The sequence below is a fragment of the Haliotis cracherodii genome, unplaced genomic scaffold (genome assembly GCF_022045235.1).
Source record: "Haliotis cracherodii isolate W230 unplaced genomic scaffold, xgHalCrac1.p SCAF_18, whole genome shotgun sequence".
Classification (NCBI taxonomy): Eukaryota; Metazoa; Mollusca; class Gastropoda; order Lepetellida; family Haliotidae; genus Haliotis; species Haliotis cracherodii.
The window spans coordinates 23,124,671-23,141,826 of record NW_027266273.1 but is presented as its reverse complement, the minus strand read 5'-3'; the positions used below and the strand labels follow the sequence as shown (position 1 = coordinate 23,141,826).

General features: G+C 40.7%; 1 protein-coding gene across 1 annotated transcript; it reads right to left on the bottom strand.

The window, feature by feature from the left end:
• Positions 1-10,874: 10,874 nt before the first annotated feature.
• Positions 10,875-15,140, bottom strand: LOC139465420 (uncharacterized). Its single transcript, XM_071247131.1, has 4 exons — positions 15,044-15,140; positions 12,644-12,873; positions 12,485-12,531; positions 10,875-10,976 (listed from the first exon to the last, which is right to left on the bottom strand). The coding sequence occupies exons 2-4, from the start codon at positions 12,861-12,863 to the stop codon at positions 10,941-10,943; spliced, it is 303 nt and encodes a 100-aa protein (XP_071103232.1). The 5' UTR covers positions 12,864-12,873; positions 15,044-15,140; the 3' UTR covers positions 10,875-10,940.
• Positions 15,141-17,156: the final 2,016 nt, after the last annotated feature.

Below are 17,156 nucleotides of genomic sequence, written 5' to 3'. Positions count from 1 at the left end.
ACACGAATCCTATGTTTTTTGCTTAGTCACATGTGAGATCTCCGGGAAGACATTCTATCCCACTGATTGTGTGTAACGATATAGGAAGAACCCATTCTACCTCTAAAATTGTGTTTGACGATATAGAAGAACCCATTCTACCTCTAACATTGTGTGTGAAGATATAGAAGAACACATTTTACCTCTAACATTGTGTGTGACGATATATAGGAAGAACCCATTCTACTTCTAACATTGTGTATGACGATATAGAAGAACCCAATCGGCCCCTACCATTGTGTGTGACGATTTAGAAGAACCGATTCTACCTCTAACATTGTGTGTGACGACATAGAAGAACTCATTTTACCTCTAACATTGTGTGTGACGACATAGAAGATCCCATTTTACCTCTAACATTGTGTTTGACGATATAGAAGAACCCATTTTACCTCTAACATTGTGTGTGACGATATAGAACAACCCATTGTAATCTAACATTGTGTGTGACGATATAGAAGAACCCATTCTACCTCTAACATTGTGTGTGACGATATAGAAGAACCCATTCTACCTCTGACATTGTGTGTGACGATATATAGGAAGAACCCATTCTACCTCTAACAATGTGTGTGACTATATGGGAAGAACCCATTTTACCTCTAACACTGTGTGTGAAGATTTAGAAGAACTCATTTTACCCCTAACATTGTGTGTGACGATATAGAAGAACTCATTTTACCTCTTACATTGTGTGTGACGATATAGAAGAACCCATTTTACCTCTAACATTGTGTGTGACGATATAGAAGAACCCATTGTACATCTAACATTGTGTGTGACGATATAGAAGAACCCATTGTACATCTAACATTGTGTGTGACGATATAGAAGAACCCATACTACCTCTAACATTGTGTGTGAAGATATAGAAGAACCCATTCTACCTCTGACATTGTGTGTGACGATATATAGGAAGAACCCATTCTACCTCTAACATTGTGTGTGACTATATGGGAAGAACCCATTCTACCTCTAACCTTGTGTGTGACGATATAGAAGAACCCATACTAACTCTAACATTGTGTGTGACGATATAGAAGAACCTATACTGCCTCTAACCTTGTGTGTGACGATATAGAAGAACTCATTTTACCTCTAACATCGTGTGTGACGGTCTAGAAGAACCCATTCTACCTCTAACATTGTGTGTGACGGTATAGAAGAACCCATTCTACCTCTAACATTGTGTGTGACGACATAGAAGAACCCATTCTACCTCTAACATTGTGTGTGACTATATAGAAGAACCCATACTACCTCTAACATTGTGTGTGACTATATGGGAAGAACCCATTCTACCTCTAACCTTGTGTGTGACGATATAGAAGAACCCATACTAACTCTAACATTGTGTGTGACGATATAGAAGAACCTATACTGCCTCTAACCTTGTGTGTGACGATATAGAAGAACTCATTTTACCTCTAACATTGTGTGTGACGGTCTAGAAGAACCCATACTAATTCTAACATTGTGTGTGACGATATAGAAGGACCCATTCTACCTCTAACATTGTGTGTGACGATATAGAAAAACTCATTTTACCTCTAACATTGTGTGTGACGATATATAGGAAGAACCCATTCTACCTCTAACATTGTGTGTGACTATATGGGAAGAACCCATTCTACCTCTAACCTTGTGTGTGACAATATAGAAGAACCCATACTAACTCTAACATTGTGTGTGACGATATAGAAGAACCTATACTGCCTCTAACCTTGTGTGTGACGATATAGAAGAACTCATTTTACCTCTAACATTGTGTGTGACGGTATAGAAGAACCCATTCTACCTCTAACATTGTGTGTGACGGTATAGAAGAACCCATTCTACCTCTAACATTGTGTGTGACGACATAGAAAAACCCATACTACCTCTAACATTGTGTGTGACGATATAGAAGAACCCATACTAATTCTAACATTGTGTGTGACGATATAGAAGGACCCATTCTACCTCTAACATTGTGTGTGACGATATATAGGAAGAACCCATTCTACTTCTAACATTGTGTGTGACTATATAGAAGAACCCATTCTACCTCTAACATTGTGTATGACGATATAGAAGAACCCAATCGGCCCCTACCATTGTGTGTGACGATTTAGAAGAACCGATTCTACTTCTAACATTGTGTGTGACTATATAGAAGAACCCATTCTACCTCTAACATTGTGTATGACGATATAGAAGAACCCAATCGGCCCCTACCATTGTGTGTGACGACATAGAAGAACTCATTTTACCTCTAACATTGTGTGTGACGACATAGAAGATCCCATTTTACCTCTAACATTGTGTTTGACGATATAGAAGAACCCATTTTACCTCTAACATTGTGTGTGACGATATAGAACAACCCATTTTACCTCTAACATTGTGTGTGACGATATAGAAGAACCCATTCTACCTCTAACATTGTGTGTGACGATATAGAAGAACCCATTCTACCTCTGACATTGTGTGTGACGATATATAGGAAGAACCCATTCTACCTCTAACATTGTGTGTGACTATATGGGAAGAACCCATTTTACCTCTAACACTGTGTGTGAAGATTTAGAAGAACTCATTTTACCCCTAACATTGTGTGTGACGATATAGAAGAACTCATTTTACCTCTTACATTGTGTGTGACGATATAGAAGAACCCATTTTACCTCTAACATTGTGTGTGACGATATAGAAGAACCCATTGTACATCTAACATTGTGTGTGACGATATAGAAGAACCCATTGTACATCTAACCTTGTGTGTGACGATATAGAAGAACCCATACTTCCTCTAACATTGTGTGTGAAGATATAGAAGAACCCATTCTACCTCTGACATTGTGTGTGACGATATATAGGAAGAACCCATTCTACCTCTAACATTGTATGTCACTATATGGGAAGAACCCATTCTACCTCTAACCTTGTGTGTGACGATATAGAAGAACCCATACTAACTCTAACATTGTGTGTGACGATATAGAAGAACCTATACTGCCTCTAACCTTGTGTGTGACGATATAGAAGAACTCATTTTACCTCTAACATTGTGTGTGACGGTATAGAAGAACCCATTCTACCTCTAACATTGTGTGTGACGGTATAGAAGAACCCATTCTACCTCTAACATTGTGTGTGACGACATAGAAAAACCCATACTACCTCTAACATTGTGTGTGACGATATAGAAGAACCCATACTAATTCTAACATTGTGTGTGACGATATAGAAGGACCCATTCTACCTCTAACATTGTGTGTGACGATATAGAAGAACTCATTTTACCTCTTACATTGTGTGTGACGACATAGAAGAACTCATTCTACCTCTAACCTTGTGTGTGACGATATAGAAGAACTCATTCTACCTCTAACATTGTGTGTGACGATATAAAAGAACCCATTCTACCTCTAACATTGTGTGTGACGACATAAAAGAACCCATTCTACCTCTAACATTGTGTGTGACGATATAGAAGAACCAATTCTACATCTAACATTGTGTGTGACGATATAGAAGAACCCATACTACCTCTAACATTGTGTGTGACGATATAGAAGAACCCATTCTACCTCTAACCTTGTGTGTGACGATATAGAAGAACCACTTCTACCTCTAACCTTGTGTGTGATGATATAGAAGAACCCATACTACCTCTAACATTGTGTGTGACGATATAGAAGAACCTATACTGCCTCTAACCTTGTGTGTGACGGTATAGAAGAACCCATACTGCCTCTAACATTGTGTGTGACGATATAGAAGAACCTATACTGCCTCTAACCTTGTGTGTGACGGTATAGAAGAACCTATACTGCCTCTAACCTTGTGTGTGACGGTATAGAAGAACCCATACTACCTCTAACATTGTGTGTGACGATATAGAAGAACCTATACTGCCTCTAACCTTGTGTGTGACGGTATAGAAGAACCCATACTACCTCTAACATTGTGTGTTACGATATAGAAGAACCACTTCTACCTCTAACCTTGTGTGTGACGATATAGAAGAACCACTTCTACCTCTAACCTTGTGTGTGACGATATAGAAGAACCTATACTGCCTCTAACATTGTGTGTGACGATATAGAAGAACTTATACTGCCTCTAACCTTGTGTGTGACGGTATAGAAGAACTCATTTTACCTCTAACATTGTGTGTGACGATATAGAAGAACCCATTGTACATCTAACATTGTGTGTGACGATATAGAACAACCCATTGTAATCTAACATTGTGTTTGACGATGTAGAAGAACCCATTCTACCTCTGACATTGTGTGTGACGATATATAGGAAGAACCAATTCTACCTCTAACATTGTGTGTGACTATATGGGAAGAACCCATTTTACCTCTAACACTGTGTGTGAAGATTTAGAAGAACTCATTTTACCTCTAACATTGTGTGTGACGATATAGAAGAACTCATTTTACCTCTTACATTGTGTGTGACGATATAGAAGAACCCATTTTACATCTAACATTGTGTGTGACGATATAGAAGAACCCATTGTACATCTAACATTGTGTGTGACGATATAGAAGAACCCATTCTACCTCTGACATTGTGTGTGACGATATATAGGAAGAACCCATTCTACCTCTAACATTGTGTGTGACTATATGGGAAGAACCCATTCTACCTCTAACCTTGTGTTTGACTTTATAGAAGAACCCATACTAACTCTAACATTGTGTGTGACGATATAGAAGAACCTATACTGCCTCTAACCTTGTGTGTGACGATATAGAAGAACTCATTTTACCTCTAACATTGTGTGTGACGGTCTAGAAGAACCCATTCTACCTCTAACATTGTGTGTGACGGTATAGAAGAACCCATTTTACCTCTAACATTGTGTGTGACGATATATAGGAAGAACCCATTCTACCTCTAACATTGTGTGTGACTATATGGGAAGAACCCATTCTACCTCTAACCTTGTGTGTGACGATATAGAAGAACCCATACTAACTCTAACCTTGTTTGTGACGATATAGAAGAACCTATACTGCCTCTAACCTTGTGTGTGACGATATAGAAGAACTCATTTTACCTCTAACATTGTGTGTGACGGTATAGAAGAACCCATTCTACCTCTAACATTGTGTGTGACGGTATAGAAGAACCCATTCTACCTCTAACATTGTGTGTGACGACATAGAAAAACCCATACTACCTCTAACATTGTGTGTGACGATATAGAAGAACCCATACTAATTCTAACATTGTGTGTGACGATATAGAAGGACCCATTCTACCTCTAACATTGTGTGTGACGATATATAGGAAGAACCCATTCTACTTCTAACATTGTGTGTGACTATATAGAAGAACCCATTCTACCTCTAACATTGTGTATGACGATATAGAAGAACCCAATCGGCCCCTACCATTGTGTGTGACGATTTAGAAGAACCGATTCTACCTCTAACATTGTGTGTGACGACATAGAAGAACTCATTTTACCTCTAACATTGTGTGTGACGACATAGAAGATCCCATTTTACCTCTAACATTGTGTTTGACGATATAGAAGAACCCATTTTACCTCTAACATTGTGTGTGACGATAGAGAACAACCCATTGTAATCTAACATTGTGTGTGACGATATAGAAGAACCCATTCTACCTCTAACATTGTGTGTGACGATATAGAAGAACCCATTCTACCTCTGACATTGTGTGTGACGATATATAGGAAGAACCCATTCTACCTCTAACATTGTGTGTGACTATAGGGGAAGAACCCATTTTACCTCTAACACTGTGTGTGAAGATTTAGAAGAACTCATTTTACCCCTAACATTGTGTGTGACGATATAGAAGAACTCATTTTACCTCTTACATTGTGTGTGACGATATAGAAGAACCCATTTTACCTCTAACATTGTGTGTGACGATATAGAAGAACCCATTGTACATCTAACATTGTGTGTGACGATATAGAAGAACCCATTGTACATCTAACCTTGTGTGTGACGATATAGAAGAACCCATACTTCCTCTAACATTGTGTGTGAAGATATAGAAGAACCCATTCTACCTCTGACATTGTGTGTGACGATATATAGGAAGAACCCATTCTACCTCTAACATTGTGTGTGACTATATAGGAAGAACCGATTCTACCTCTAACCTTGTGTGTGACGATATAGAAGAACCCATACTAACTCTAACATTGTGTGTGACGATATAGAAGAACCTATACTGCCTCTAACCTTGTGTGTGACGATATAGAAGAACTCATTTTACCTCTAACATTGTGTGTGACGGTATAGAAGAACCCATTTTACCTCTAACATTGTGTGTGACGGTATAGAAGAACCCATTCTACCTCTAACATTGTGTGTGACGACATAGAAAAACCCATACTACCTCTAACATTGTGTGTGACGATATAGAAGAACCCATACTAATTCTAACATTGTGTGTGACGATATAGAAGGACCCATTCTACCTCTAACATTGTGTGTGACGATATAGAAGAACCTATACTGCCTCTAACCTTGTGTGTGACGGTATAGAAGAACCCATACTACCTCTAACATTGTGTGTGACGATATAGAAGAACCACTTCTACCTCTAACCTTGTGTGTGACGATATAGAAGAACCACTTCTACCTCTAACCTTGTGTGTGACGATATAGAAGAACCTATACTGCCTCTAACCTTGTGTGTGACGGTAAAGAAGAACTCATTTTACCTCTAACATTGTGTGTGACGATATAGAAGAACCCATTGTACATCTAACATTGTGTGTGACGATATAGAACAACCCATTGTAATCTAACATTGTGTGTGACGATGTAGAAGAACCCATTCTACCTCTAACCTTGTGTGTGACGATATATAGGAAGAACCCATTCTACCTCTAACATTGTGTGTGACTATATGGGAAGAACCCATTTTACCTCTAACACTGTGTGTGAAGATTTAGAAGAACTCATTTTACCTCTAACATTGTGTGTGACTATATAGAAGAACCCATTTTACCTCTAACATTGTGTGTGACGATATAGAAGAACCCATACTAATTCTAACATTGTGTGTGACGATATAGAAGGACCCATTCTACCTCTAACATTGTGTGTGACGATATAGAAGGACCCATTCTACCTCTAACATTGTGTGTGACGATATAGAAGAACTCATTTTACCTCTAACATTGTGTGTGACGACATAGAAGAACTCATTCTACCTCTAACCTTGTGTGTGACGATATAGAAGAACTCATTCTACCTCTAACATTGTGTGTGGCGATATAAAAGAACCCATTCTACCTCTAACATTGTGTGTGACGACATAAAAGAACCCATTCTACCTCTAACATTGTGTGTGACGATATAGAAGAACCCATTTTACCTCTAACATTGTGTGTGACGATATAGAAGAACCCATACTACCTCTAACCTTGTGTGTGACGATATAGAAGAACCACTTCTACCTCTAACCTTGTTTGTGACGATATAGAAGAACCTATACTACCTCTAACATTGTGTGTGACGGTATAGAAGAACCCATACTACCTCTAACATTGTGTGTGACGATATAGAAGAACCTATACTGCCTCTAACCTTGTGTGTGACGGTATGGAAGAACCCATACTACCTCTAACATTGTGTGTGACGATATAGAAGAACCTATACTGCCTCTAACCTTGTGTGTGACGGTATAGAAGAACCCATACTACCTCTAACATTGTGTGTGACGATATAGAAGAACCACTTCTACCTCTAACCTTGTGTGTGACGATATAGAAGAACCACTTCTACCTGTAACATTGTGTGTGACGATATAGAAGAACCTATACTGCCTCTAACATTGTGTTTGACGATATAGAAGAACCTATACTGCCTCTAACCTTGTGTGTGACGGTATAGAAGAACTCATTTTACCTCTAACATTGTGTGTGACGATATAGAAGAACTCATTTTACCTCTAACCTTGTGTGTGACGATTGGAAGAACCCATTGTACATCTAACATTGTGTGTGACGATATAGAAGAACCCATTGTACCTCTAACATTGTGTGTGACGGTATAGAAGAACTAATTTTACCTCTAACATGGTGCGTGACGATATAGAACAGCCGATTCTACCTCTAACATTGTGTGTGACGATATAGAAGAACTCATTTTACCTCTAACATGGTGCGTGACGATATAGAAGAACCCATACTAACTCTAACATTGTGTGGGACGATATAGAAGGACTCATTTTACCTCCAACATTGTGTGTGACGATATAGAAGAACTCATTTTACCTCTAACATTGTGTGTGAAGATATAGAAGAACCCATTCTACCTCTAACATTGTGTGTGACGATATAGAAGAACCCATTCTACATCTAACCTTGTGTGTGACGATATAGAAGAACCCATTCTACCTCTAATATTGTGTGTGACGATATAGAAGAACCCTTACTACCTCTAACATTGTGTGTGACGACATAGAAGAACCCATTCTACCTCTAACATTGTGTGTGACTATATAGAAGAACCCATTCTACCTCTAACATTGTTTGTGACGATATAGAAGAACCCATTGTACATCTAACATTGTGTGTGACGATATAGAAGAACCCATTCTACCTCTAACATTGTGTGTGACGATATAGAAGAACCCATACTACCTTTAACTTTGTTTGTGGCGATATAGAAGAACCCATTCTACCTCTAACATTGTGTGTGACTATATAGAAGAACCCATACTACCTCTAAAATTGTGTGTGGCGATATAGAAGAACCCGTTAAACCTCGATTGGAAATCATGCACTGACTTAATTAAGTCGTCAAGATGAAATTGTTATCCGACGACGTCGTATTGGACAAAGCCATGAGATTCATTCTTTTTTATTGAAGAGAGAGGACCACCCTCAATGTATTCCTTGCAATAGTTCTTTGACTATTAAGCACATTTTGTTGGAATGTGTGGATTTTGCACTTATTCGGCAACGCTTTTATACTGTTAAATTTTATTTCTGAACTTTTCAATATCATTTCTAACCACTTAGTTTTAGCCTATTTGAAAGAAATTAAACTGTATGAAAAGATGTAGATCTTAAATTTTGAATGTCAGTTTTTAATATTTACTGTGATAAGGGACTTAAGTTTTTAGTGATCTTCGTCATCATTTTTGTATAATGTTGTCTGAAGGAAATTTTGCATTTCTAGCCGCGAATAGCTGGAATATTGCTGATGTGGCTTAAAGCAACACTTACTCACTCACCTCACTGAGTGTATGACGATATAGATGAACCCATACTACCTCTAACCTTGTGTGTGACGATATAGTACAACCCATTCTACCTCTAACATTGTGTGTGGCGATATAGTACAACCCATTCTACCTCTAACCTTGTGTGTGACGATATAGTACAACCCATTCTACCTCTAACCTTGTGTGTGGCGATATAGTACAACCCATTCTACCTCTAACCTTGTGTGTGACGATATAGTACAACCCATTCTACCTCTAACCTTGTGTGTGACGATATAGAAGAACCCATTCTACCTCTAACCTTGTGTGTGACGATATAGTACAACCCATTCTACCTCTAACCTTGTGTGTGACGATATAGAAGAACCCATTCTACCTCTAACATTGTGTGTGACGATATAAAAGAACCCATTACCCCTATGATGTAGACAGTGTTTAATGAAGCATCAACATAGGGGACGGTGGGGTAGCCTAGTGGTTAAAGCGTTCGCTCGTCACGCCGAAGACCCGAGTTCGATTCCCCACATGGGTACAATGTGTGAAGCTCATTTCTGGTGCCCCCTGCCATTTACACACAGTGTTTAATGAAGCATCAATGGCTACCCCTTATACTGTAGACAGTGTTTTATGAAGCGTCAATGGCTACCCCTTTATGCTGTAGACAGTGTTATATGAAGGATCAACACTTACCCCTTATGCTGTAGACAGTGTTTCACGAATCGTCAGTGGTTACCCCTTCTGCTGTAGACAGTGTTTAATGAAGCGTCAGTGGTTACCCCTTATGCTGTAGACATTGTTTTATGAAGCGTCAACACTTACCCCTTATACTGCAGACAGTGTTTTATGAAGCATCAGTGGTTACACCTTCTGCTGTAGACAGTGTTTTATGAGGCGTCAGTGGTTACCCCTTATGCTGTAGACATTGTTTCATGAAGCGTCAATGGCTACCCCATATGCTGTAAACAACGTTTTATGAAGCGTCAATGGTTACCCCTTATCCTGAAGACAGTGTTTAATGAAGCATCAACGCTTACCACCTATGCTGTAGACAATGTTTAATAAAGCGCCAATGGTTACCCCTTATACCGTAGACAGTGTTTAATGAATTTGTGTGTTTGTTTGTTTGTTGTTTAACGCCGCACTCAACAATATTCCAGCTATATGACGGCGGTCTGTAAATAATCGAGTCTGGACCAGACAATCCAATGATTAATATCATGAGCATCGATCCAAGTCAGCGAGTCTGACCACCCGACCCCGTTAGTCGCCTTTTATGACATGCATAGTCGCCTTTTATGGCAAGCATGGTTTGCTGAAGACCTATTCTACCCCAGATCTTCACGGGTCGTGTTTAATGAAGCGTCAATGGTTACCCCTTATACTGTAGACACTGTTTAATGAATCATCAAAGCATACCCCTTATGCTGTAGGCAGTGTTTAAAAAAAGCGCCAATGGTTACACCCTCCGCAACAGAGGGTGAAGCGTCAACGTGTACTCAAAGTTCACTCATGGGCTTTGAGAGAAGGACACAGTGACAAGGACAGCTTCCGGGATATTGCACAGCCGCTTCAGTTGCCAGCCGATGTCAAGAACAACTCACACACAGCGAGACGTATGATGCCTTTATTACCACACTTGCAGTTGAAGCACGAGCGGAGGTGGCATGTTGCTGACGTTATGTAGATGCGGTCGTGTTTGGATGGTGCACGTGCTGAAACAGGAGGAGACATTGGTGTCACTAAACTGCAACTATAATTCTAGAGTTTACCTCCACAGCTATATTACAAGTGACATGAATTACTCGGTGTAAATGTGTCAGGTAGTCAGGCGACCTAAGTTACATGATTTACATAGTGTGAGTGTGAGACAAGTGACCTTCATAACCTGGTGTTTATAGTGTGTGACAGATGACCTACATTACCTGGTGTTTATAGTGTGTGAGACAGGTGACCTACTTTACCTGGTGTATATAGGTGAAACAGGTGACCTACATTACCTGGTAAATACAGTGTGTGAGACAGGTGACCTACATTACCTGCTGTATATAGTGTGTGAGACAGGTGACCTACATTACCTGGTGTATATAGTGTGTGTGAGATACGTGGCCTACTTAACCTAGTGTATACAGTGTCTAAGACAGGTGACCCACTTTACCTGGTGTGTATAGTGTGTCTGTGAGACAGGTGACCTACATTACCAGTTGTGTATAGTGTTTCTGTGAGAGAGGTGACCTACATTACCTGGTATATATAGTGTGTCTGTGAGAGAGGTGAGATAGACCTACATTACCTGCTGTATACAGTGTGTGAGACAGGTGAGATAGACCTACATTACCTGCTGTATACAGTCTGTAAGACAGGTGAGTGAGTGAGTGAGTGAGTTGGGTTTAACGCCGCTTTTAACAGTATTCCAGTTATATCGCGGCGTGTCAGCTTAATGTGGGAGGAAAGCCCCAAGTGATGCAGGTCTCAGACGTTTACCACTTCGGTGAAACCCACGAGCACGGGTATGGTGCTGACAAACCTAGAAACATAATAGGGGCGAACCGGGATTCGAACCCACAATCATAGGTTTCTGGCGTGCCCAAGGGACGCAACTCTGCACAGCGAATCGCGGCGCCTTAGACGACTGGGCCACCCGTGCCCCCGTAAGACAGGTGAGATAGACCTACATTACCTGCTGTATACAGACTGTGAGACAGGTGAGATAGACCTACATTACCTGCTGTATACAGTGTGTGAGACAGGTGAGATAGACCTACATTACCTGCTGTATACAGTCTGTAAGACAGGTGAGATAGACCTACATTACCTGCTGTATACAGACTGTGAGACAGGTGAGATAGACCTACATTACCTGCTGTATACAGTGTGTGAGACAGGTGAGATAGACCTACATTACCTGCTGTATACAGTCTGTAAGACAGGTGAGATAGACCTACATTACCTGCTGTATACAGACTGTGAGACAGGTGAGATAGACCTACATTACCTGCTGTATACAGAGTGTGAGACAGGTGAGATAGACCTACATACCTGTTGTATACAGTCTGTGAGACAGGTGAGATAGACCTACATTACCTGCTGTATACAGTGTGTGAGACAGGTGAGATAGACCTACATTACCTGGTATATATAGTGTCTCTGTGAGACAGGTGAGATAGACCTACATTACCTGGTGTATACGGTGTATGAGACAGGTGAGATAGACCTACATTACCTGCTGTATGTAATGCACAAGGAGCTGCTCTTCATGTTGTGGTAAGCCTGCAATAAATAAACGTGGAGTTTTATCAACCTATATAAACCAAAGTTGTTTTATATCATATGTCGATGGCACGGTACGCGACGGTATGGACGTGGACCATAATGTACTAACTATTAGCAATCTGTCTGATCCTCTGCGGCCCAACTCTGTGGATGTACTCAGAGAGGCGACCGATCTCGCCCTCCGCCACCAGCTCCACCAGGATCACCTGGTCCCCCGCGGGCAGTTTGTGGAAGTAGTCCTGGTGCGTGATGTGTTTCAGTAGCTGCAGGAAGTCGGCGCTCACCACCAGGAACAACGCCGCCAACGCCACCAGTAGAAGGAACCTCATCGTCGTGCTACTGCATAATGTAGAGTGAACGAGTTTTACACCTGTATCTGCAATATTGTAGACAAAACACGGCTGGGGAAATCTTGGACAGACTTCACACATTTTACCCATGTTCCATTTTAGAAAACCCGGGGTTTTCCGTTTGAAGAACGAACGCTTTTACAACTAGGCTACCCAACATCATCCAAAATACAAATGAACGATATGTGTCTTTTAACATAAAAGGTAGGTAAGTACGATATACTTTAACTATCCAATTTAATTCCTTGTACATGAGCAGGACGCTGTATATTAACTACATGAACCTTAAAGACAGACAGACAGACAGACAGAGAGACATATTTATTTGTATGAAGGCCGACTGACCCATTGTACAAAATACATTCACATCATATATTTTTTCTCTCTACGAGCTACCTAATTAATATTTTCTTGTGTTGAAAACGTACATTAGAAATTTAGCCAAATTTATGATTTTATCATTGTTGGATAACTGACAGAGTCTTCCTAAGCAATAATAATGATGGTTAACTGTCTTTTAGATAAACATATCCCGCCGACGTGCATAAAGAGGACAATTGTATATAACATGGCGTACGTTCTCAATGACATGACAGTGTTTACATGAGACAGCATCATCCTCAATATTAGCAACATCTCTGCCGACAACTTGAATACCAAGAGATTTTTCTCCTCATCTAAATTTGGTTATAAGCCTTTGCCATGAATAATAGTTGATACATTTGCAACCAAAATAGAAAGGGCTCTCGAAACTCCAGAAAGAGTTAAATGACGCGTCAACGCTTAATTCACCCCTCCCCTTGGATTTGAGGCCGTATACACCAACGACGGCTCAGACGGCGATGCAAGCTTCTGACAGAGGTCCGTTCTTGAGCGAGTTCCACGTCCAAGTTGCGACCCTAATATTTCCTTCTGACTTTAGAATTCGAAACGGGGACGTCCTACAAGATCGCGAGTTGGACTCGACATACAGAAGACAAGTTCCGGGAATACTGACGCGTATTTCGGATGTGTTCAGTCAGGGATCCTATATCGTATTGTATATATACTCCCTGATTCAGTATCAAGGAACATAGCCCAACATGCAACTTCCATTAAGCCGCCATAAACGCATCCTCAATTTCCAATTGTAGTGGGGCGGTCTGGTAGCCTAGTGGTTAAAGCGTTCGCTCATTACGCCGAAGACCTGGGTTCGATTCCCGACATGAGTACAATGTGTGAAGCCCATTTCTGGTGTCCCCCGCCGTGATATTGATGGAATATTGCTAAATCTGCAATCTATATTGATAAATACCCTGGACCCATTCGTCACAATAGCCTCGTTCTGAAAGTGACGCCACCGTGTCAATCTAGTTGCAGCATGAGACATTCATGTAGGGCTGAACACGAAGCTACAGTTGTGAATGGGTGAATTGTGAATGAATATTTATCACAACAGAGTGGAGACACAAAACATTGGCTGACCGAGGATGTCGTAAGGTAAGTCGCCTCGTGACTTAATAACGAACGCTATGGTCTGTGTTCCTATTCTCGGGAAGCTGTCTAGGTGTTACTATAGTGACGCGAAAGGCAGTTGGTGTGGACTGTTTCGCTATGTACATCCGGGACATCTTGGGAATAGAAGACGCAAGGTTTTCACAACCTCCAGACCGTACTCGCAAGCGATCATGTCTAGAAAGAAAACCGTGTAGTACATTTGTGAACGGATAGCTATTATGAGCTAATATGCGATGTTCTGTGTCGTGTGATGGTTCTGTGCACGGATTCTGGTCATGGGAACACCACATTACCAAAAGAGGCAGATATTTCGGGACCCTGCTGTGTTCCGTCCGATAAAACGCAATGGGATGTAGAACGGACGGATGTTTATCAACGCTTTAGAAAATGACAGGTGGGTGGTTTTTAGAAAGTAATATCGCTACTAGATTAAGAAAGGTGGGTTGTTGTTGGCAAGTAATAACACCTCAAGACAAGTGTGTGGTTGCTAGCAAGTAATATTGCCGCTAGATAGCCACAGGTGGGTGGTTGTTAGAAAGATATATCGCCTTTAGAATAAGACAGGTGGGGGTTTGACAATACGCGATACCTTCGGAAACTCACAGTAGGTGGGTGGTGCTAGTAAAGACAACACTGACGGAGTACAAACCCCAGCCACTTACCGTGTACAGCAGAACAATCTGAGTTACTGTCTGATATACATAGCGAACTGCGTGTTGTTGATAAAGATATAAATAGCAGGTTGACCCCACCTGTTGGGCCAATGCCACGTGTTCAGAGACGTGTACACATGTTCAAAAGATAAGTAATCAAGTGTCTGAACTTACAGCGTACATTGGTCTGGAAAATAAGGAGAACCTCAGTGACTTCTGCCACGAGTTATAATTTGAGCCGCCAATTGTACCATTGTAACGTCCTTACGCGTTACGTCAACAATACCGTAGAAGGCGTGAAATAATTATTATACGTGTGCTTCGTCTAGATTTCAGCGAACTGATTTTTAAAACAAACTAGCCTTTTTTGTCACATTAGGTATTTATCTCATCGAGTAAGAGGGCAGAGTTGCTATTTTCATAAGTAGCGCAGATGACATGAGACACGCGTGGTATGTGACAGAAGAAAGGTGACTTCGCAACATTTAATAAGGTGTTTACTCCGCACAGATACGTCACAATGACTATATGTTTATCAGTCTCATACAGCAATAAGTAAAGCTGGTGCAGTAAAAAGGCATTATTGCCTTAAAGTGTGTCAGTAAATACCTAAGGATGTACATATATACCTTAAGTATCTCAGTAAATCTTGGATGACAATGTAGTTCTGAACTGTTGGCCATGATCTGTGAAGCCTACACTATCAAGTGCCTGTCAGTACTCTTTAGAAGGTGATGTATTATGTCAGGACCCGCAAGGCATGTTCTGGTTATGAACCTTGGTTTGTGAGCACTGAACCCTCAAGAACACGCTTACAACCTGTTTTCTTTGTGTCTTCGCCAACATTAAACAGACACGCCGGTATACATCTTGGCCCACTTGCACAAAGCGATCTTAGCACTACAACTGTTGTAAGCCGATGTTAAGGTATGGGAGTAACGATCATCTTAGCGCTAAGATCGCTTTGTGCAAGTGGGCCCTGAACTACTACCCAAACTGTTATCACATCGAACCCATTCGTCTTCAGAGCGTGGTATTCGACTTGAGTGCTTTTGAATCAAATGTGTGGCGGTTGGGTTGGGATTTCAGTTGTGTGTGACGGCAGCCAATATTCTTAATGCCACATAAGCACAAACCAATTCAACTGAGACCCCTTCCTATTTGCAAATGTATCAAGTCCATTGAAAACACTCCTACGTTCTCACATTATCGTAGTTACACGTTTTTGACGGCTAAGTTCAGTGACCATAGTGAAAATGCATGATAAATATACGATATAACTCTACCCATGAAGGTGAAAGTGAACCCACCAAAGTAATCTACAGTTAACTACGTTTATAACGAACACGTTTTTTATAACGAATTGACGGATATAACGAACTTATTTTTTTATCCCGGTCATTTGCTGTTTCAACATGCTTATAACGAACTAGGGTTATAATGAACTAAAATTAGCGGTCCCTTTGACTTCGTTGTAACCGAAATTTACCACATGGATATTTTATGAATGTTTCATACACTAATTTTCAATACGCTTTTTCTGCCACGGCACCTATAAACATTCGTTGTTACACATCACCGAGCAGCCCACCATAGTCAAGCTTTATTCAAAGTAAAAAACTCATAGCAATTACAGAATCCAAACGTGCTTTCTTCAATACTTGTAATTTATTCAATCGTGTAGCTTCGACTGACTTTACCTGACATGTTAAACAGTCAGCATGTGGTACCAGCCAAACCACAAGGGGTTATGCTTCTAATGATACATGTAGATGTTTGTTCAGTCAACGTTTTATGGGGGTGTATTCCAGTTTATTTGAAAGTTGTAGGAGAATGTGCTCGCGCGCGCGCGTGTGTGTGTGTGTGAATGTGTGGGTGTGAGTGAGAGTGTGAGAGTGTGTGTGAATGTGTGGATGTGTGTGTGTGAATGTGTGGATGTGGGTGTGAGGAAGTTGATGTGAGAGGGTGTGTGTGTGAATGTGTAAGTGTGAGGGTTTGTGTGTGAATGTGTGGATGTGGGTGTGAGGGTGTGTGGGTGTGAATGCGTGGGTGTGAGGGTGTGTGAATGTGTGGGTGTGGGTGAGGGTGTGTGTGTGAATGCATGTGTGTGTGAATGTGTAGG

Bases quoted from the DNA above. Each gene is read 5' to 3' on its own strand.
- LOC139465420 (XM_071247131.1), bottom strand. From the start codon at position 12,863: ATGAGGTTCCTTCTACTGGTGGCGTTGGCGGCGTTGTTCCTGGTGGTG. The intron at 12,532-12,643 runs GTTAGTACATTA...TATTTATTGCAG, and splicing joins GATCAGACAGATTGCTAATA to GCTTACCACAACATGAAGAG. The intron at 10,977-12,484 runs GTAATGTAGGTC...CTCCTGTTTCAG, and splicing joins TTGTGCATTACATACAGCAG to CACGTGCACCATCCAAACAC.